The 22,894-nt window shown below is 39.2% G+C and overlaps 2 protein-coding genes across 4 annotated transcripts in view; both read right to left on the bottom strand.

Annotated features, from left to right (window-relative positions):
* Positions 1 to 3,529: 3,529 nt before the first annotated feature.
* srl (sarcalumenin) lies at positions 3,530 to 18,476 on the bottom strand. Of its 2 annotated transcripts, XM_067475955.1 has the most exons (7): positions 18,374 to 18,476; positions 9,246 to 9,338; positions 9,064 to 9,159; positions 8,031 to 8,066; positions 6,818 to 6,934; positions 6,220 to 6,453; positions 3,530 to 6,120 (listed from the first exon to the last, which is right to left on the bottom strand). In XM_067475955.1, exons 1-7 carry the CDS (start codon positions 18,432 to 18,434, stop codon positions 5,309 to 5,311), a joined length of 1,449 nt encoding a protein of 482 aa, XP_067332056.1. In that variant the 5' UTR covers positions 18,435 to 18,476; the 3' UTR covers positions 3,530 to 5,308. The 2 variants fall into 2 exon arrangements, with proteins under 2 accessions (XP_067332056.1, XP_067332057.1); XM_067475956.1 differs by lacking the exon at positions 8,031 to 8,066.
* Positions 18,477 to 20,339: 1,863 nt separating this feature from the next.
* The window catches only part of tfap4 (transcription factor AP-4 (activating enhancer binding protein 4)), a 9,099-nt gene continuing 6,544 nt past the window's right edge, over positions 20,340 to 22,894 (bottom strand). For both annotated transcript variants that reach the window (XM_067475959.1, XM_067475957.1), the window contains one exon: positions 20,340 to 22,894. This exon is cut by the window's right edge and continues 402 nt beyond it. The gene's annotated coding sequence lies outside the window, so the exon portion shown is untranslated.

The following is a 22,894-nucleotide window of genomic DNA, read 5'->3' as shown; positions in this document are numbered from 1 at the left end:
GTCTATGTGCTTGTGTATGTGCGCATGCGAGTGTAAAGTACGCAATATTATAATGATTTCCTCCCATTTGTTTCAAAAGAAAACTCCTTTAGACAAAATAGCAACACAATTATTTCTTTTCAGTTTAGCTCGTCAACAATCCAAACCCTACATATCCAGAAAACCTGTGATAATTACATGGTCAAATTATTTAGGCGTGTCTGATTCTGAAAATTGCATGATAAACCTCCAACACCAGAGCTAAATTAATTGCAAAACTCAATACATTCATGTCAGATTCCTGAAAGGAATTGACTTTCTTTGTTTTGTCAACTATCTACACTTTAATTAATAATAATAATAATAATAATAATAATAATAATAATAATAATAATAATAATAATAATAATAATAATAATAATAATAATAATAATAATAATAATAATAACATTTATTTTGAAAAGACATGGCTGTGCTTCCGTATTGTACTTACTGTTAACTTAACGCTGCTTTCGGTGTTCGGCGGTAGACAAAGGAGAAAAAAAGGCATATTGGTGGGAGGAGACGGGAACTGTGGAGGTACGTGCACGCACTTAGGAGGAAAAAAGCCTGAAAGGTAGCGAGCACGTTTTTAGAACCGATGCACCCCCTCATTCTTGTTTCAATACATCTGCATGCTGTTGGACAATAAAAGTATGTTCGATTAGAAAAAAATACAAAGATTTTCTCGACATTTGGATGAGTTTATATAGTGTTTTTTTATACGACCCCAATTCCAAAAAAGTTGGGAAGATGTATAAAACCTAAACAAAAAAGAATATAATGATTTGCAAATCGCATAAAACCATATTTTATTTAAAGTAGAGCATAAACAACATATCAGATGAAACTGAAATTTTAACATTTCATGGTAAATATTAGCTAAATTAGAATTTGATGGCAGCAACATATCTCAAAACATTTGGAAGTGGGGGATGTTTACCATTGTCTAGCATCCCCTCTTCTTTTAGCAACTTTCTGTAAACATCTGGAAATTGAGGCGACCAGTTGCTGGAGTTTTAGGAGAGGAATATAGTCCCATTCTTGTCTGATGCAGGATTCTAGCTGCTCAGCAATCCTAGGCCTTTGTTGCCAGGTTTTTCATTTTATGATGCCCCAAATGTTTTCTATTGGCTAAAGGTCTAGACTGCAGATAGGCCAGTTCAGCACCTGGGTTCTTCTTCTCCGAAGCCATGCTGTTGTGATGGATACAGTATGTGGTTTAGGATTGTCTTGCTGAAATCTGCAAGGCCTTCCCTGAAAGAGACGTTGTCTGGATGGGAACATATGTTGCTCTAAAACCTCTGTGTACTTTTCTGCATTGATGGTGCCTTTCCAGATTTGCTGCTGGTGCCATAGCCACTAATGCACCTATATACCATCAGAGATGCAGGCTTTTAAACTGTCTGCTGATAGCCAACTGGATGGTTCCTCTCCTCTTTAGATCCTAGGACACAGTGTCCATAGTTTCCCCTAAAGAATTTAAAATTTTGATTCATTATACCACAGAACAGTTTTCCATTTTGCCTCAGACCATTTTAAATTACCCTTTTTCCCAGAGGACATGACTCAGTTTCTGGATCCTGTTAACATATGGCTTCTTCTTTGCATAATACAGCTTTAATTTGTATACATTTGTGGATTGCACAGTAAACTCTTTTCACAGACAGTGATTTCTGGAAGTGTTCCTGAGCCCATGCAGTGATGTCCAGTAGAGAATTATGCCTGATTTTATCGCAGTGCCGCCTGAGGCCGTGAAGATAGCACACATTCAATTTTCAGCTTTGTCCCTTGTGCACAGTGCTTCCTCCCTTTTGATGATATTATATACTGTAGATGTTGGAATCTTGAAAGTTATCCCAATTTCACTAAAATGTTTCCACAATTTTTAGACGCAGTTTGTCTCAGATTGGAGAACCTCTGCACTTCTTTACATTCGAGGCTCTGCCTCTCTTAAATGCTCCTTTTATACCCAGTCATGTTACTGACCTGTTGCCAGTAAACTAATTAGTTGTCAAATGCTCCTCCATTTGTTTTTCATTTGTGGCAATTGCTTTTCCAGCTGTTTGTTGCCCCTAAATAAGCTAATATTGTCCATGAAATTGTAAAATTTCACATTTTCAACATCTGTTACATTTTTTATTTTCTATTGTGAATAAAATATGTGTTGATGAGATTTGCAAATCATTAGATTCTGTTTCCCTTTCCATTACCACATCTTCCCAACTTTTGTGGAACTTTTTTGGGGTTGTTCACACACAAAAAACTCATTCAGCTGCCAAAACATAATACAATTGTGCTTTTGCAACTGCAGTGTCAACACTTTGGCAGTACAATGTACATGTACACATTCTAATTTTATTCTAAGCTGTGTTGATGCAAATGCCTTTGTTTGTTTTGGGTGCCTAAAACCTCCGTGTTTTCAAAGCAAATGTTTTTGTATTTAAAAGGATATCTAATAAGTATGTTAACCATTTAATTTACATAAAGCCACAGTGTGTGAATTTGTTTTGAGATGCTTTTTGTTAAACTTTATTTCATCTGTGTACTGCTTTACTGTTGTGTACTTATGCACTTTAAGCCCTATTTTTTATTGCAATTTAGTCTCAACTTATAATCTTTATACAATAATGTTTGGAGAAGAATCCAAACATATTGTGTCTATTTCTGTAAGAGAGTGTACATTTACTAAAACTACCTCCGACACATACACAGTCATACACTTTATCCATCCTCAGTCATGACAGACTGTTGGTGCAGTGCAGTTTCAGGATAAAATCATCATCATTTCTAATCCAGAATTGAGAGAGTGGACTTTAGGAGTCTTATGGCCAGGGAGAAGAGCTGTAGAGGGACTAGAACAGAGAAAGAGGATATGAAAAAAAAAAAAAAAAACTGGTACAAAACCTGGAACAAGATTTATTCTTGCAATCTTGTTTGTGTTGTAAGAAAAGAATTTGATCATTTCATCAGAATAACCACAAGGTATCACTACCCAGCAGGTATCTTTATTCTTGAAGATCAAGCTTCCAAAAACTCGGGCAGGATTAATTTAAATTTTATACCAAAACAAGAAAAGAAAAGTGAACCAAGAACTACTTTAATGAGACACACATCCATTCCAGATCTAATCCACAGAAAAATTAAGATAATTGAATTGAATTGAAACAAAAGCACAATCATAGAATCATTAGCCCAAAACCATCACCCCCACATGACGAGCGTTAGTGAGTGATGTGTGTATAATTGTTTTATACACTGCGATCTACTGGGCATATTTTAGACCTGCAGTGTAAACCTACTAAATATCCTGGGGAGCACACTCACACTCAGAGAAACAGAGAAAAGTAAGGAAACATAAGATTCATTGGTTGGTTAGTTTTATTTTAATTTCCATTTAACTTTAGATTTTAGGTCTCACAATGGGGTTAGTAAGGGTGGACAGCCAGAGAGTGGGAAGTTCATTTGTCCATGAGTTACATTGGTGCATTGCTACATACCTGTTCTTTGGTTTGTAAGGTTTTGTATTTATGCAATATTACTGTAATGTCTGCACATTACTGTAATTGTATAGCAGGAGCCAGCGGGTACTTGTAGCTTCACATTGCATGAAAGGTAAAAATGGGGAAAGCAGTTCAAAAGCCCACTGTTCCTCTAGATCACCATGTTAGCACATCATATCTAGTTCACTTAATCTATACAAAAACTGCAGTGTTAAAGCAACAAGTTGCAGTTTCAGGAAGGCTTATGTGTCAGGCTCATTCTTGGGCATATGTAGTAACTTTCTGGATAATGATAATGACAAGACTCAAGAAAGTTGCTGCACCTGATAGAGAATGTCAGAATTTTTATAGCAATTTTGCCATGCCACATTTCTGGGGAGTTTGCCGAGGTAGGCTTACATGATAACATGAAGCTTAACAAAACATCTAAACCAATCTGAATGTAGGGGTCAGTATTTTCATACAGAGGTCAGGGGTCAACTCACAAGTCCTTCACTAAGCCCTTTTCTCTCCATAACTTCCAGCTCACTTTTTCAAGCTACAAATCTCACTCTAGAAAAGAACCACTATCATTTTTCTTGCAGTTAAAGTCTGTAAAAATAAGCTGGATTGTTCAGTACACAAACACAAACTACTTCAATGCCCATTTATAACACTTACATAGAAAATAATCAATAAATATCTGTCTAACCTGCACAAGAAATGGCAGAACAACTTGATAAAGAAAGCTATATATCAAACACAGTCCACATGTGTTATTTTTAATGGTCATTCAGCTAAAAAAGCTGGGAAGCTTATTGATGAAGGAAAAATAATTCCAAACAGTATTGCATTTATGTCAAGGACTGGCAAATTTATAGAAGCAAACAGAAACAGTAAGAGAATATACGAAGTGAAGCAGAATGAACACACCCACCCCACTCTGAAGACTCTGATGCTTGAACCCTGACCTCTGCTTCCATTGCAGTACTCTATTTAATGGGTTGTCATCAACAAAGACTGATAAATAAAACTTGTGAATAAAGGCCATATTTGTTGTAAGGCAGAACTGTTTCAGATGTCAGTACATGGGTAACAACTAACAAGTTTACTTGTGTTTGTTAGAAGGAAAATACAGTACATGCATCTGTCAAATTAGGTGTGACGTCGTCAGTAGCATGCAATGTTAATGTTAATCTGGGGCAAAGGGTTGAGTGACTACTGAAACACAATGGCTTTTACAGCACCCACAATACAGCTACTTTTAAAACATCTGAAGAAGAATATGGAATTGATCTGCTGCAATGCAGATGTCAAGGTTTTACTCCACAAATTTGCAACTCCTGCTTTTGTTCAAGTTTTATTCACATACAAATGAGCTGGTATTGGACTGTTTTCAGTCTCAGCATTGTTGAATTTATTTTTATCTTATTTGGTTTCCATTTGTTTTTTTCTAAACATAATTAATTATCCAACCCCCAAATCTCAGACACTCCATTGTGATTGTGCAAGGGAGAGAAGAGTATTTTAACCAAACTCAGTCACCAGTGGCATGTTCTCATTTCCTCAGCACTTGTGTCCTTAAGCTGCCTTATCAAACAATGGCCCTTCCCTCCCATGTTCTACCTCATTCCTCATTTCAACAGTCTCTAAATGCATCTCTCCATAATCTCCTGAGGAAAAAAAACAAACACAAATCTCCTCTGTCTCCTCAACAATACAGACAATCTGATAGAAGTAGGGTTGGCTTCCACCAGACCTTTCCTCTTCACCTCCTCTTTCCCCTCACTCAAGTTATTTTGTGTTCCTCAGTTCTTCCGGTAGCGATTCTTTGGCTTCTCCCCACAGCCGGTAGCCTCACAGGAGGACAGGCCCGGCTGCTTGCCAGAGTTAATGCTGCTCAGAAGGGCTGGCAGCTCATTGGTGATTGCCCTCTCAATCTTTTCCAGCAGACAACCTCCCATGTAGGAGCACTGAGCAGACAGGGGCTTGAAGTTGGTGATTGGGTTGATGCCAAAGAAGTCACGGTAAGCATCACGATTGGGCAGGTCAAACTTGCTGACATTGGTTTTGGCTAGGATGGATTTGAAAATGTAGAACTTGTCGGGGTCATCCACAATCTCCTTAAAGACTAGTTCAGGGTCACTGAAGAAGCTCATCTTCTCTTTAAATGTCTGGACGTAGCGGTCCACCAGCAGGCTGTGGATGCGTACACGGATGCCATGCTGTCGAATGAAGGCGATCTTGTTCTCCATGCGGTTTTCAATCACCTGGTTCAGATCTTCCAGGAGGGAGATCTCCTCTCGCTTGAAGAGCTCACGGCTGGTGTCAGGTGCATACTCATATGGCCAGAAGGAGCTGACGTAGACGCGAGGGGGTTCAGTCACATTGATGAGAGGAGCCAAGCTCCAAAAGAGGGCTCCATAGACTCTCATTAAGTCCTGAGTAGCCAGGCTGTCAGCTTTGTTTAGGATGATGCGGATCTGGGACTCACGACCCTTCAACTGTCGGAAGAGCATCTCCAGCTCCAGGCCAACGTCCAGCTTGGTGGGGTCAAATACCACGAAGATCAGGTCAGCACGGTCAATGAACCACTGGCAAACATCATTGAAAGGATAGCCTAGACCAAAGAAGAGAAGCAAGCTAATATTACCACTAAACTCACTTTGTTTTTTAATGGTAGTCTGTGAAAACTAAAGAAAAAACATTTCTGCTCCACCTCTCTCCTGTTGCTTGCGGTTCTCAATGATTCCAGGTGTGTCCACAAATGTCACACGTTCGAGCAGCTTGTGGGGCATCTCAATACCAATTAGCTTTTCCAGGAAGTTTTGGCCAAACTTCTCGAGGGGAGAGAAGGAGCGAGAGCTGTCTGCTGCCATCACGATACCCTCAACAGAGCGGATCTTCTCCCCGTGCATAATAACCGTAAATTCAGAGGTAGTGGGCTCAGCTCCTAAAAATTAACGAGGGGAGAAACAGGGTGAGGAATTAGCAAGAAAAGGCCCAGAAAGTCACTAAGAAACATTATGAAGAAAGAAAGTGTGAATGGATGATGAATTCAGCACGGGCCAGAAATCACTGTTTAGCCTCCGTAAGATGTCGTGGATCTAACACCACCCCTACAATGGTATCTGCCCACCCGAAAATTACATAGACCTTGCACCTATGCCTCAAACCTGATAGGGTAGCTGCCTCTCTCTGTGGATTTATGATAGCCTTTTATGGTTAATTTAGCCTTATTGGATTTTATCGCAAATGGGATTACAACATTTAATATGACTTATTGCTAATTTAAAAAGAAAATGTGTGTAACATACCTGTGTAGAGCTGATAAGGGCTGTCGTTCAAGCCCAAGAGGTAATTGATCATTGAGGACTTTCCTACACTCCAGGGTCCCAGGAAAAGCACCATGGGCTTGGAGGTAATCTCTCCATCTGTTAGCAAAGGAGAGACACAAGTAATTAACATTTCAGTAGGCTGGCTAAATAACAATGAGAACCACACAAGTTCATCCCAAATTATTTCTGGAAAATAATTAAAATTAGTCTGAAATTTGATTTTGTTGCCAAGAAGAAAAGGTGCAAGAACTTTAAATTCTGTTTACCTGTCGCTTGTGCCACGTGAATGTACACTTTAATCAACATATTGATCCACCTAAAATATACTCTGAAGCTGTTTTTGGGATGAACTATACTTCAAGATAAGTAGGTACAAACATGGCAGACTGTTAAGTTTGTTTAGTAGCATTGGGAAATATTAAAAATTCAGTGAAGTGCTGCAGCCATGTCCCTGTAACATACAGCAAAGCATTAAAAAATTACTCTGACATAAGTCTCATCAGGCCAAAGCTTTCAGAGCAAATTGTGTAGCTCAGCAAGCTACCAGGTATGTTGTGAGTGAACATGGTGTCGGGGTGGTGGGGTGTGGGTAATCTGAGATAGCCTAATGGACCAAACCTGTAACAAGTGTAACAAAAAATGGGGAGGAAATGATAAAAGATAAAGAAAGAGAAGAAGAAAACCCTTAAAAAGAAAAAACTCCTGATAAAAAGAGTGGCCAATTCTTTCTAATAGTAATGTCTTTTCAAATGGAAAAATTTAAAAGATAAAGTGTGATAGAAAGTCAGTGATTTTATCGACCACCTCTCCCACCAATGCCCCCTTTGCTAAAGCCATAACTGCACATGCAACCCCCTTCATATTTAACATTTTACGCTCTAACAACTTCATGCCTAATTTCTCTTGAAATACTGTACACAATGTACTGCTTAAATGCTAATAAGCATAAAGTCTGTTTGTAACACAGCGAACATATATTATGTATTTTCATTCCTTTTCTTCTAATTCTAAAATTTGGAATTGTAACAAATTTGACTCAATAAATCAATTGATAAACCACAGAGACCAGTGCAATATTTATACTGATTTCAGGGACTAACAAATGTATGAGAACAAATGAAGAGGGGGAGGAGGAATAGGCCTGAGCACTTCAGGCAGTGCCATGCACAGGTACGTCCCCACCCACACCCACCTGTGGCTGAGTCCCCCAGGGTTCGTCCAGGGTAGGCTGTTAGATGAGGGGATTGGAGGGGATGGGGTACAACAGCAGAGAGTGGAGTTCATAGATGTGAAAGGAACAGGAGGTGGAGGAGAATGAGGAGAGCTCAGTGAGGGTGTGAGGTTTCTACGAGCAAAAGGGACGGGAAGAGTAACTGTGCAAGATCAGAAAAGGTCCTCACTACAATCCAGTCCCATATTTGACCTGATGTGTCAAACATGTGTGTTTAGATGTGGATGTGTACTTTTGTGATCAAGCAATAATGTAAATCTTTTTCTTGATATCGTTTTTTAAAACCTTTTTGCAAAAAAGCTCATATACAGGTACGTTAAAAATTTGCATGCGTGGTGAGGCTGTAACGCCACAAGAGGGCGATATTTGTTTCCGTGTGGGGAGACCATCCGTTATGGCAGTTTGGTGTGAAGAAACTGCACAGTTAAGAATTATTCAAAAATTAAATAGAGATATTACAAAAGAGGAGGTTGAAAATTAAACACAAGGGGGAAGAAATATTTTAAAAGAAACGAATAGAGTAACATGCCATTTGAGACGCTGCTGCTTGGGAGTTCAGTCTCTTGTGTAAGGACATTTTAACATATGGTCATAAGAGGCAGGAATCAAACCACCACCCTACAGTTTGTGGATTATCTACTCCACCAACTGAGCCTTAACCACCATAAGGCAATAAGATAGTAATACTATTTTTATTGTGAGCTGGTCTTGAACCTAAACATAAGTGGACATAATTTATATTTTAGATTTTGCGCTTGATAGTATACAAACTCTTTTTTTATCTCCTTACTACAAATAGTCACTGGGAACAGTGAGTCTAAATAAAAGCCCAGAGAAAAAAAAGGTAAGTCAGAGTGCGATGCCACTATTATATGTTGATGGTGTGGAGATGGTGTGTGTACAAACGAGTCAACAAATCAATCACCAAAGCAACCCAAACAGAGAACCCACACAACAGAACAAAGTGCAGACACAACCAGAGTCTATGTGATACCTGAGATCTCGTGCTGTCTCAGCTCATTGTACTTGTAGGCCTGCTCCATCGGCTTGATGGACGAGTGGTAGATCTTCCGTAACCTCTGTAGTGCCCCTGGAGCATAATGAAAAACAGAGGAAATGATTATAGATATCATATGTTACAAAGGAAGATCTTTCTTTTAAGGTTTTTGTCCTTACCAGCATAATCGCCTGCTTTTTCCTCAGTTGCAAGTCGCAACGTCTCATCAATGTGAGATCGATCTCTGAGGACAGAGATGAACTCTTCTTCTTCTGTAAAAACATGAACAAAATGTAACTTTATACAAGCCCTAACTGTTTTCTTTCTTAACTGACTGTGTACAAACCAATTTAATTTCATATACATTTCATTTCAATGTACATCAATATATACATCCAAGGTTTAAATGTGTATCACCTCTGTAGGGAATTTAAATATAGTTATTTGAGATCCCTTATGAACAATTGTTTGCAACCTTAAAGTCATATGCAGAACCACAAACACCAATGTAGTTAGTCTTTTCTATAATCTTCACTTCATTCTGTCTCCCTGTCCCTGTCTGTTAAATCTGTAAATACAAACCTGTATGAGAGACATGACAGTATTTATAAAATGTTTGTCACATGTCACATGCTATAAATACCAAATACAGTGCACATCAATATTTCCTGTTGTTTGATACTTTTCACACAGGACAAGCACTGAGGAGATGCGCGTATACAGTTCACTTATCCATTTCACTATCAACTTTCGGCCGTTCCCTTTCAGGGGTCGGCAGAGCAAATCATATGCCTCTCTCTAACCCTGTCCTCTGCATCCTGTTCTCTCACACCAACTAACATCCATAAATCTCCACTTTGGTCTTCCTTTAGACCCCCTGCCTGGCAGCTCCAACCTCAGCATCCTTCTACTGATATATTCAACATCTCCTCAATGTGTCGTCTAACATGAGCTGCCCCTCTGATGGACTCATTCCTGATCCTATCCGTCTTTTCATCAGTGGCACTGTCTCGAAGCTGAACAACATTGCTGGTCTCCCCACCGTCTTGAACAAATTTCCTTTCATTCTGGCTGATATTCTTTTCTCAAAGCACACACACTTTTCTCCTCGGTTCCAACTTGCTTGCACATGCCTCTTCACCTCTATTTCACAGTCTCCGTTGCTCATAGCTGATCCTTGATGCAGACCCACCTCCCTAAGCAGCTCCTCCCTAAAAGCTATACAACATTCTTCCTTTTTCTACTTCCACCACTTCGTCCTCTGTTCTGCCTTCGTCCTCTTCATCTTTCTTACCACCAGAGGCATTTTAAATACCAAAATCCTGTGTTGTCTGGCTACACTCTCCCTTACCAATACTTTGCAGTCACTGATCTCTTTCAGATTACGTCTACACAAGGTGTAGTACACCTGAGTGCTTCTACCACCGCACTTATATGTCACCCTATGTTCTTGCCTTTTGTGGAAGAAAATGTTCACTACAGTCATTTCCATCCTCTTTGCAAAGTCTGCCACCATCTGTCCTTCTGTGTTCCTGTCCTGAAGACCAAATCTGTCCATCACATTCTCACCACCTCTACTCCCTTTACCAACATGTCCATTAAAATCTTCACCAATCACCACTCTCTCACCTCTGGGGATGCTCTGCATCACTTCATCTAACTCACTCCAGAATTTCTCCTTGTCTTCTACCTGTGGGGCATAACCACTAACAACACTGAACATCACACCTTCAATTTCCAGTTTCAGACTCACCTCTAGAACATTCCTCACAAACTCCTCTTCCTGTCCCAGCCATGGTAAAACAACTTGAATCCTGCTCCTAAGCTTTAATTTGTCATGTGTTTTATGTCGGATGCCTTTCTGACACCACCCTCTGCACAACCCTCCAGAATTGGGGCTGGCAAAAGAAGACATTGGCTTGTGTCCCCTTGTGGTTGCAACCCTTTCACTCTTAACAAAGATCAGTATTTCCATGCTTGAACACGACAACATTGGGAAAGATTATTTATCTCCAAGTCACTTACATTTTTGCATCTCACAGTGTACATGCATGTTGTATTTTGATGACTCCATTTTCAATATGCGGGTGTCAGAGAGAAGAGCAGAGGGAAAAAATCAAGAGGACATATCCACTGATCAGTCTGTCATGACCCCTTTTGAACATTTTGGATTATCTATATCACAGCCGTTAGTACAATCAGATCTTAATTTAGAAGGCAAACACTGAAAATAAACACACGAAGACATTTGTTTGGCATCACTGTGGGCTTTACAAACAAATAGGTGAGATATAGAAAGGGAGTTCCCCACTTTTATATTGGGCCAGGAGGAGAAGTCAGTGCTCCCAACAGAGATACACTTTACATGAGACAATGATGTGCAATCCTCTCTCTATTCTCTTCTATATTTACCCACCTATCACAGACTAATCACATTGTGCAGCCTGTCCTTGTGTACCCAGAGCAGACCTCCCTGTAGTGCCCCCCCCCCCCACCCACAAAAACCTGCTACAGTTGTGAGCTATATATAGGAGCATTTGGGAAGTCTTTCTCGTTCACATATTCATGCCTTAGGAAGGGGCACCAGAAATGCCGCCAGTAGAGTTGTAAACGAATTTTAAATGTGTTTACAGCATGTATATATAATATTAAAGAGGTTATAGTAGTAGCTGTCAGGAGATCAATTAGACTCATTCAATTGTAAATCAAAACAATGTAAAAACATTCCATAATCTTAATATTAAAGTTATAGAAAGACATCGATTTTTTACTTTCTTTCTGGACCTCCTTTACAAAAATCTGACAAAAAGCACTGTAGTTTTATAGCATGAGGAGATCAATATGGAGAATCAGAAATCATGCAAAAATGGTGCTGCTGGCTATAAGGTACGACCCGCTGAAATTAGCTGGTGACTTTAAACTTGCTGAGCCGAGGTAATTTCTGGGCATTTGTGCAATACTCAAAACTAAATCCGACCAATGTTAAGCATTTGGAGGATTCGAAGGGGGCAGATAAAAGATGATTACTAGTTAGCAATCTCTTATGTTCTCTTATGCCAAGGGAAGATATTATAATTTTATCTATGCTGCTTTTATATAAATTCTCCCTTCAGTCAGTTTGTTACACTATATTAATTTGAAACAAGGCGCAATGTACCTAACGTTTTGTTACTACCATTGCGATTTGCTGTGTTAGTAAACAGGCTCTGCTTGAGATAAGACCGGATGAGGTCAGCAAGTGACTTAAATGTTCCACAACCATATGCTCCAGGACATTACATTTTAAGAATTGCAAAAATTCTCACTAAGTTTGAAAATATTCAGAAATGTTGCAAATGATACAGAAAAAACGAAAACACTGCATTGCTTCTTTTTTGTGTCAGAACCAACTGCTGTACTGGGAAACGTTTTGCATCACAATAAACACACTGATGCCATTGTTTTCTATATCTAAAAATAAACTGCATATCAGTGTGAGAAGACTCAAAGTGCAGGACTGTCATGGCATCTTGCACCATAACCTGGAGTACAGCCACTGGCCTTGTGGTCAATGACTTCTAGTGTTTCTGGCCAAGAGTCAGAACTGCATTTTGCATTGGCCAAAATTTATCAGATGACAAGTTAAATCATCTGAAAGCTAATTTGTTTACAAGGTCTGAGGAAAGTTATTTATATGAATAGCACACTGGGTCTTTTGGAAATAAATATGTTAACATTCAGTGAGATTAATTTTGGATAATAAAAGTCAGCCTCAGTTTACATAAATAATATGATGTTAATATTATAACACCTCTAAAAAACACTGAATGATAATGTAAATACATTGTAAGTACATTGTGCTTGTATTATGATTTACTTAGGACCCCTACGGTTGTGCAGCGGTAGCAGTGACATACGCCGCTAGTTAAGGAACAACGTAGAACCACTGATTCTCTTTGAGCCAACCTGCTAAAAATATGTCTGTGTAATGTTGCTCCCAGCACGGTGCAAGAACAAGAGAAAGCAAAAGGTTAGCAGCTGGAATAAAAAGAGCTTGTGAGTAATGCTACAACCCCTAAAAAGACTCAGATATGTAACTGTTGTGTCTCCATCTCTCTACTCAGCTCAATATAAGAAACAAAGGCACTAAATTCAGATAGTTGATACAGTAGGTTATCTACATGTTATAATTAGAAAAAAGAATCGAAAAGGATCATGATTTTGCATGGGATATCACATGATGTTTTTGTCAATGTAAGAGAAGTTTCCAGTCAGAGGACATGGAGGATGAATGGACTTGGAGGCTAAAGTCGATTTTGAGGAACAGATACCAACTTCTTAATGTACCAACACTGTCCCTGCAGTGCACAAAGCTTTCCCAAACTGTTGTAACCTGACTCATCACTCGGAGTCGTGTCTTTTAACACTGCCTCTTGAGTGCGCCTTAACGGCTGTGAACTTGTTAACACCTTCCAATCCGGTCCATCCCTGACAGAAGCCCTGGGACTGAATTCCACAAAGATCAGAGAGGTAGTGTTGCATGCAGATGGAGCGCCTTGCATCAGCACTCATAATTAACCCTGCAGGCGCCAGGGGAATTGAACTGTGGACATCTGTGCCCATGTGTCCTCACTGAGACCGTTGCCACACAACCCAGCCTCAGTTTGGACAAACATTATGGTGGCATCAGCACATCCTGCAGGAATGTGTAGTCTACCACAGCCTTATCAGCAGGGTAGGTCATGCCTCAACTATAGATGCTCTCACAGAGGCTATTTAGTCATCCGTATTAATGCCAGGCAACAACTGCAAGAGTTGCTCCATTTTTTTTGTTTTTCTGTTTTATTTTCCTTTATGATAGCTGTCCTTCATCGATCCAACTCTGTTTTTGATGCCCACACACACGTGAAACTTGTTTTTGCCTCCTTTCAGTATTTAAACCCCCTCATTACGGGTCTGTGCATGTGTAAAACCCAGAGAACATGATCAGAAGATATATTCTGAGCATGTTAGGATTCAAATAAAGACACTGAAAGCCAGGGGCTTCCACTTGAGAGGTAGAGAACAGAGTTTTGAGGAATTATTGGTTTGTAAAGTACCAGTTTAATTGGAATTAACATAACATGCAGAAGCTACATTTCTTTCTCATGTTATATAACTATGGGTAATATTAAATACCCAGCATAAAGAGCCCACAACAGTTCCAACCATGGCAATAATCCTACATATCTTTTAAACTGTTTTATTCTAGTACAATGAATGTGATTGACCTTGACCTCTAAATGCTTAAATAAATTCATTTAACTTAGAGCCACTTAGTGTCAGCTTGGTATTACAAGTGTAAGGGGGTGTAGGACTGAAATAGAAACCAGTCTTCATCATGGTTTATACTGTTTATTTCTTCTACTTTTTGTAGAAATTAGCAACCCCAATATAATTTAGCAAGTTTATTAAACTACAGATTAGAACAATATTAAAAAGCTTTATCTGTTAAACAGTGCAAGCTGGGCAGTGTACATGCAAGTTTTATTTTATATCATCTTAACTTAATGAGTTGAGCGAACTCTCAGAAATGCTTTCATTCGAGTCATCATTTTAAGTTACATGACTTCATAGCATCGTCATAAGTCATAGCAACTATTGTTTTAAGTTCTGATAATAAAAATATATTTTTTGTCAAACTAGCTTGAAAATGTAACTGGTTAAATAGCTGGTTTTTCAAAACCGTCAGTGATAATCTACAACACCTCAACAGGGGGTGGGCTATTCAGGCTTGTTGCTTGTTTTTTAAAAAAATGTAGAGTAGTGAGTCACTCCCACAAGTTGCAAAAACTTAAAATTTGCTGCTATTGTTCGATATGTTTAATTTTACATATTTTAATTTTTTTTTAAATTAAGTTGTATTCTAACTAAAACACATGCATGTAACAAACATCATATTTTATGGCCCATAGTGTAGATTATAAAAGAATATAGAGTAGAGAAGTATAAAGTATAAATTACATTTGCATTTCTCTACAATCAGAGCAAAACAAATAATAAACCTATAAAATGCACATTATTTTCCCCTGTGCTGGGTTCAGAGTGGGGCATGGTGAGAAGAGGCCACCGATGGCAACAGGTGGTACAGCTTGTGGAACCACCACTGCCCCATAGTCAGAAATAGCCCCACAATAGGTCAGAAAATGGAGAGGGTGGGGAGGTTCGGGATTGGCTGCCTCCTATTAAGGTTTCTACTGTTCAGTCTGGAGACTCTGAGACTTCCACATCCCTCAAAGCTGACAGTTAAATATATACTGTAACCAAAAAAGAGTTACTGTATACAAATAGAATACTTGAAAATTAAAATACTTACTTCTACATTACCTTTACATTAGGTCCCGCAAATGTGTGAACTCCGACTTTATAGTAAAAGCCTTATTACTTTCTAGCCCCAAAATGTTGGTGCATACTGCTTTACAGTAAATCCAAAAAAACAGAAAATATTGACACTGGCCAAATTTGAAGTTCTCTAATGTGTCACTCCACATCATATAAAGCTGTCACAGCTTTATATGATATAGAGTGACAGAAAGGTGCAAGGACAGGGGCACTTGACGCTGAGGTGTTGAGCTGATGCCTCAATCCCCTCTCTCCTGTTTGAAAGCCAGGAAAGGACGTCAGGTACCCTTGGGACTCATTTTAAGGAGGTGTGTGTAGTAAGGCAGTTGTGTATAACTGGTGTCCCCTCTACTACTACCATCTGAGGGATTTCCCAGACATGCCACATGCCAACAAACGAGGGAGAGTGTGACTTTAAATTTCTGCCTGCCTTCTGCAAAGCATGGAGGCCAAGGATGATTTTACAGTACTGAGGATGGATAGTGTTACCACTGAAGTATAAACACACTGGTGAACATAAGTAAATAAGGCAGTGATACACTGCATTGGCATCAGATAAGTGAGAACTTGCTCAGGGTGGGATGAAATATTGCTCTGACTCTCTGTTGAGGGTGTTGCATTTCAACAATATTATGTAATTACTTCTGCATTAAAGACATATCAACCATTGTATTAGTTATGGGAAGGCCCTTTAACATTCAAATTCCATATAATTAGGCACAGTCCATTTTTGGTCAGTCTGTGCCATTCATACCCTGTATGCTTTTAGCAGCCTTATAAAAACCTTAGTATTTGTCAGCTATTACAGGTCCCCACCGAAGAGTGTGAGCCACGTAAAATGATGACAATGAGCAGCATTATGGAGCCAGGTTGGTCATGTAACATCACACCAACAAACAAATAAACACAAAGTTCTATGTAACTCTAATAATTTTTATAACCACTACAGGTAAATATTTATAAATGAGATATTATAGCAGAGCAAAGATGATCTATCCTGATCTATCCAAAAAGCACTCCTGGCATGTTCCACGTTTGTTTACCATGCTCCAAACATATCCAAACATGCCTTCAAACAATATTTCTGCCCTGCCTACTGTTTCTAAAATATCCTCACTGTGTATCATCTAGAGTGTTGAGGTGCACTATTTTTGTTTTTCTGATTTCTTTGACTCAGACATGTGACATGTGATATGGCCGACATAGTAAACTAAGTAAGATTTCACAACTTCAAGATTACCATGTCATTGTACACACCCTGCTGCAAAATCTATTCAACTGTAGTATTGGGATACTGTGCTAATGTCTTTTTGAACTAGTAAAATGCAGAACTCAGTTAGAGAACCTGTGCTGAAATGATAGCTTATCAATCTCCTTCACATTCCTGTAGGAGATTACCCTTTCTGCTACTCTCTGCAGACTTGGCATTGGCGTTCCTGACAGTGATCGAACCAATCAATAACACAAATAATTACATACTGAGCAGGAAGGAGCTCATGACACACGTACTTCTTTGTAACATGCAGGCACTGAAATCAAATCTCCTGCATCCTCTGTAGGAAAAGTTAATAATATACACATGCAGTACATTTAGAGACAGAGGCTACAAAAAGACACCTGCAGGGGCCTGCAGAATTGGTCTTTGAAGGCATGGGTTTGCGCCTCAGCCTCGCCCCTCCTGACTGGAGAATGCATGTCCCTATAAGGCCAACTGCTGGGAATAAATTGTGATTGTGACAGTGCAGAGTAACAGCAGCTGTGCAGTGGATCTAAAGGGATGCAGGGGGCTTGGGAGGCGTGAGGAGTCAGAGGGAAAGGGGAGTCGAATGGAGGGAGGGAGGAACTATAGTGGACAGTGTTGGGTTTCAGGAGGCCTTCCAATCTTAGACACCTGACAGCAGCCTGGAATATGGAGGCCTGGCCCAATGCTGTGGAGCTAACCGCCACCCAAGGACGGACAAGGGTGACAGACAAGGGTAACGGCAGCAGCTCCAATCCAGACGCACAGGCCTCATTTATAGAAGGGGAAATGGGAGATGTACCCATTAATATCATTCATTCCCATGTGTGCCATGTAATCATAACTATTGTTAGATTGTTATGATTCCTGTATATTATGATGCTATGAATCATTATTGTAAATATTGCAACCAATTTGACTGAATCTTGTGAAACAAATTGTAGCAGATCAAGTCAATAGATAAAAAGCAAAACAACCTCACCAAGGAACGTCAGAGAGGAAAAAGTGTCCATTGTAACTCTAGTGTGGCTGTTCTCCTCTCTTGGGTTAGATTAAGGCTTTCCATCAGCTGGTGCCATGCCTTAGAACAGCTGACATGCTGTCAGTCCACAGGAGAGGCTGAACTCTAGTTTGAGTAATACTCAACTGCTCTGCTTCAAACAGTTTCCAAAATAGTAAAACATTGGGTATGGAAGAACTAGAGCTGGTATTACAATACATCACTTTTCATGACAATAATAATAAAAGATGAGAAAGTGCCACTTACATCTATCATTTTGTGATGGGTGCCAGCAGTTTAATTATAAACAAGGACAGATTTAAAATAGACAGGCATGAGGCAAAGAAAGAACAAGATAGCATTTCTGCGTCAACCGCTGACTATCCTCGGCTGGGGTCCCTATCACTGTCACTGTCCTCATGTAATCTGCCTATAGGAGTCTGTGTCATTTCTGACCAAACTCTGCACAATTCACCAACTGAAACTTCCTACATATGTGAGTTAATTCCTGATCATTAAAACAGTCACAGCCTCTGAATCTCAAGTGTACATAATAACAGCGATGACCCTTAACATTCAATAAGCCATCCTCTTAAAAAAAAAAAAAAAAAAAAAGCACCATGTTGCTAAATTATTAGCAGCTGTTGTAAACAAATGTATGTAGTGCTCAAAGTGCACCTCTCAGTATAAATTCTATAGGGTCTTACCTGCTGTGGCCTGCAAAAGCAGGAGGTAGAGGAAACAGCAGACTGAGACTGAACCCTTCATGATGGCTGCCAGGAGAACTCAGATAGTCACACAGACTATATATACCAAGGCAGGAAGGTTAAAGGGCATGCGTAAAGAAGAGGAGGGGCACAGCGAGGGCCAACTGGTAGAGGGGCTGAGTTGTGTGTATTTGAAGTGTTGCAGGAGTCACAGCATGTCACAGGGATTCTATGTGTACAAACAGCTGACTTTACTCTGTAGAGAGGTTGCAGAATGGCCATCATAAGTGCACCAAGACCTGGCTCTGTCTGTCAGTGCTGAATTACGCTTCCTGTTGATAGTACAGAATCTCTTTGTATGTTTTTAAAAGAACAACATCAATTAGAATAAAACACATTGGGGATGAAGCTCCCTTCTTTCCAATTGAACAATCAAGACACAAAGTGAGTTGCATATGTAACATGCGTTTTTTTTTACTTTGAAGAGAGTGGTTGGCTGCTTTTCCTTACCTTATCCTAAGGTAATCACCTGCATGGCCTTAGCTAATCTTCCCAGAATGTTCCCAAAATGATTCCTTGAAGATGCACTAACTTCAGTATTACACAGAGTATTACACGACTTATGTAAGAAAATCTTTAAAGGAATAGCTTGGTATTTTCTGCAATAATGGTTGCAGTAAATGTACTTTAAGTTCATGAAGGCCTGGCTTTGGAGAGTGATGTTAGACTCTAACTTGAGAAATACAGTGCCCACTGGCATAGTAATAAAAATAAAAGTGTGTGTGGAAAGTGGAAAGGGTACAAGCTGAGAAGAGTCTGGAACATAAAGACCCCTGAGTCAGCATAGAAACTCTAACACAGCTAAACACTGCAGATTACTGCTTTATCACACCCAAGCAGACACACAGTGGTGAACATAATCTCACAGTTCCTCAGGAATCAACATCTCAACTGTAAATTAATCCCCAAAAATGGCAGGAGTTTCTTACACAAACACGTCCCTCCCAAATGCCTTGGAATAGAGGCGTGTCCAAACAATGTGGCATGTTGATGCCTGAAACTGCCTTAATCTCGGGGAGCTTCACTGGTGGAGGGATGTAGCTCAGAAGCAAGATGATTTGTTTATGGGGAAATCGGTGCTTATGATGACTTTTGTAAATTCTTGCAAATGCGCCTTGCAAATGTTGGCAGGAGCAATGATGCTGCCATCCCTCAGAATAAATAGAGATGCATAGTTCATTCAGACATGTAGAAACTGGTATTTTCAATTTTCCCAACTTAGTAGAATCATATTTTTTTTAGGAAGGGAGAGTAAAAATGGTACTTTGGAGAGGCATTCATAAACTCTAATTAGCATTTTTGTTACATTTCCCCAAGTCAACAAGGATTTCTGTTTCCTCTAAACTGCTTTAGAACTGCTTAAAATAGCAGTTCGTACATAGCTCATTGCATAGTTTTATTTTAGGCTGTATGATTTCTGCCTACTATAAAAACCATTATGAAAATAAAACATTAAAATACACAACTCAATATAAATTCAAAAGAAAGGTGGTTTAGAGTTTAAAAGCAGCAGAGAATGTAGTTCTTTAAAATAAATAAATAATAATAAAAAAAAAAATCCCATTCACTATTCAGGAACAGACACTTTTGTGTCAACTGTTTTGCTTGAGTGACAGCCAACAACAGGAAGACAAATTCAGTTCACTATGCCAATATTTTTGCTACAGTATAATAACTAAATGTAGCATCAGGGCCATCAATAGATTTTAACACTTATTTAAAAATAAATTAAAAAGGCACAAAACCAAATTTGTAAAAAACAAAGTACAAACTTTTATTATTCTGTCTTTACAAAGGCACAAGCCTCTTTAACCCCAAAACATTTCTCTTACAAAAAAAGAAAAGAAAAAATAGCTTCTTGATGACCATATGCACTGACAGGTCTAACAAAAAAAGGGTACAGAGAACAAACAAAAGGAGACAGGGAGGAAGGAGCTGCAAAATGTGAAGGGAGACAAGATATACTGACAATTGATGAAGACAGCATAAAAGATGTGAAGGGGCAAACAGGACAAGATGTACAGTAGAAGGACTGGACATGGAGGGAAAAGGGGGGATACACAGCTATGCGGTTTTTACTCATAACCTCAAGAGCTTCAGCTGAGGAGATGCCCCTTTTTAGAAAAGTACGAGGCAGACTCCATTTTACTACAGTAAGTGCTTTGAAATCTTGACCCATTTATTGATCCCCAGGCCCACCCCACTCGTCTGACAAGCTGATATGTCCATGTAACGTTTTCTAACACGGAGAACAAATCGTAAAACACAGATGGAAATAAAACCGTTCTTAGATATAGCAAAAAACTATTAAATGCAGACACTCTGAGTTAAAACAAACCATGTTTCAATATTGAGTAATCCCCTTCCTATAAAGATAAGTACTGGGAAAATGTCCCATGATTCAATCTTACAGACATGTCACTCATTTCGAAAGAAGCTGACATCAATATTTTCTTAAAGGGCAATTCTTTTACATAAATCATGATAGATGATGTTCAGTTCAACACATTTTCTGTCCAGCAGTTCAAAGCTCCATCTATTCATTGTTACAGGGATTAAAAAAAAAAAAAAAGTAGGGGTAAATGCAATTTTAAAATAGCTGTGATGTGTGAAAAGCCTTAAATGTCACTAACCTCTAAATGCAACAGGTTTAACATTTAAAAAGTAACCTGACTGGGCGAAATTAGTCAAATTAGTCAATTTCATGGACTGTTGACATTTCATTGTGGAATATTTCCCCATACATCTGCCTGGAACAGTCCAGACCAAAAAAAAAATATATTTTTCCAAATCTACATGTAAATCCAACCAATAATCATACATGGGACACATTTTGAATACGTAGGGGGAAAAACTGTCAGGAGTGCTCAAATGTAATTACTACACCAGCAACCTGTTTTTATGCAGACGTAAGATAACAAATATAAGGTATTAAGCAAAACAACTGATAATATATATATTCTAGCACACCCCAGGTGTTTGCATGCCTGTTTGGAAAGACTGGGTTAAACCAGAGATTCCAGCGGCCACCAAACGGCCCAGATCAAGTGTTCAGGTACGTTCCCTCAGACACAAGGGCGGTGTTAAGGCTGGCTACACAGTGCCTCCCTGCACCCACGTGCTAATAGTAAGGCAAGTTCCTGCCTCTCTCAGCTACGTCTTAATGTTGATGCATCTGACAACCAACAGCTCCAGGCAAAACAATACATTTAAAATAAGATCCCAGATAAAACATGAAATTAGCCTGATTTCCTAAATAAAAAGGGCACAAATGGACAAATGATTTATGTAAGAAAATGCATAGAGCATGTACAGTATGTTCTACCCAGCACATTCAAACCATCTCACTGGGTATTTTCCTTATATTTAGATCATAACTTTTTCCAAAGGTGTCCCAACATTTGGACAAGAATCTACACTGTTAAGGACTAAATAGAATCAGCCCTTAAGATTGAGCAAACATGTGATTGTATGTCAGTTGCATTTGTGGATCTGTGAGCGTTGTGCACACATACAGTGCACATCAATTTCAAGGCAAAAGTGGTGCTGTCGCAGACTGCCAGAGTCCGGGGCACCGCTAACACCCTGCTGATTCAAAATGCTAAGAGGGACATGGGCACACACCAGCGAGAAGCAAACTAGATCGCCCATAGATAAGTATTAGCTTATTTAACAAGCCAGGTGCTTCTATATTCAAGGGGGAGTCCAGAAATGTCAAAGCACTGTTTGTTTGTTTTTTTTGTCAGGCCATGAGTAAAAATAAGAACATGCCAAATATGTGGAATTACTGGGAACCCAGCCCAGTAAAAATGGCAACAAGCAAACAAACAAACAAAAAGAATAGAGTTGTCAACCAGTAAGTGCACTCTCTTTCCTCCCAAGATTCGCTTCATTTCTTATGGCACCAATCGGAAAACAGCTTTCAAATTCTGTGGTGTATTTTAGTTTTTTTTTCCCAGTACAATCACTTTACCTTGCTGGTTTAGAAAAACAACCTATTAAAAGTTGTGGAGTTCACAAGAGTAAAATAATGTAATCTTACATCCAGAAGCCTAAAGGGTATAATTTGAGACTCAGTGCCTCTCCAAATAGCTCAGATGGATCAGGAAGAGAAGTGGGTTTGAAGTAAGTTCATCTTAACCAAAAAAAAGAAGAAAAAAAAACCTCTGGTGTTGGGTGGTAATGATGCCACACAGCTGGGCTCTTCTTCGACTTTTGTCTACTGTTTCGCCGATCAGACACATGGCTTCAGGGATGAACAAGGAGAACAGTCCTGGTGCTTAATGGAGATATTTAGCAGGCATTCAAAATTCTAGTATCCAGTATGACAGAGCATTTATAGATCAGTCAGTGAAGTAGTTGTTCTAATAACCTTTCTAAAGAACAAACATGAATTTGTGTATGACTGAGAAAGCAGAGGGCAAGATATAAGCGGCAAAGATGCAGAGGAGCCTGCATGAA

The sequence above is a fragment of the Channa argus genome, chromosome 15 (genome assembly GCF_033026475.1).
Source record: "Channa argus isolate prfri chromosome 15, Channa argus male v1.0, whole genome shotgun sequence".
Classification (NCBI taxonomy): Eukaryota; Metazoa; Chordata; class Actinopteri; order Anabantiformes; family Channidae; genus Channa; species Channa argus.
Note: the sequence above shows the minus strand (reverse complement) of the source record. Positions and strands in the feature narration are given on the sequence as shown.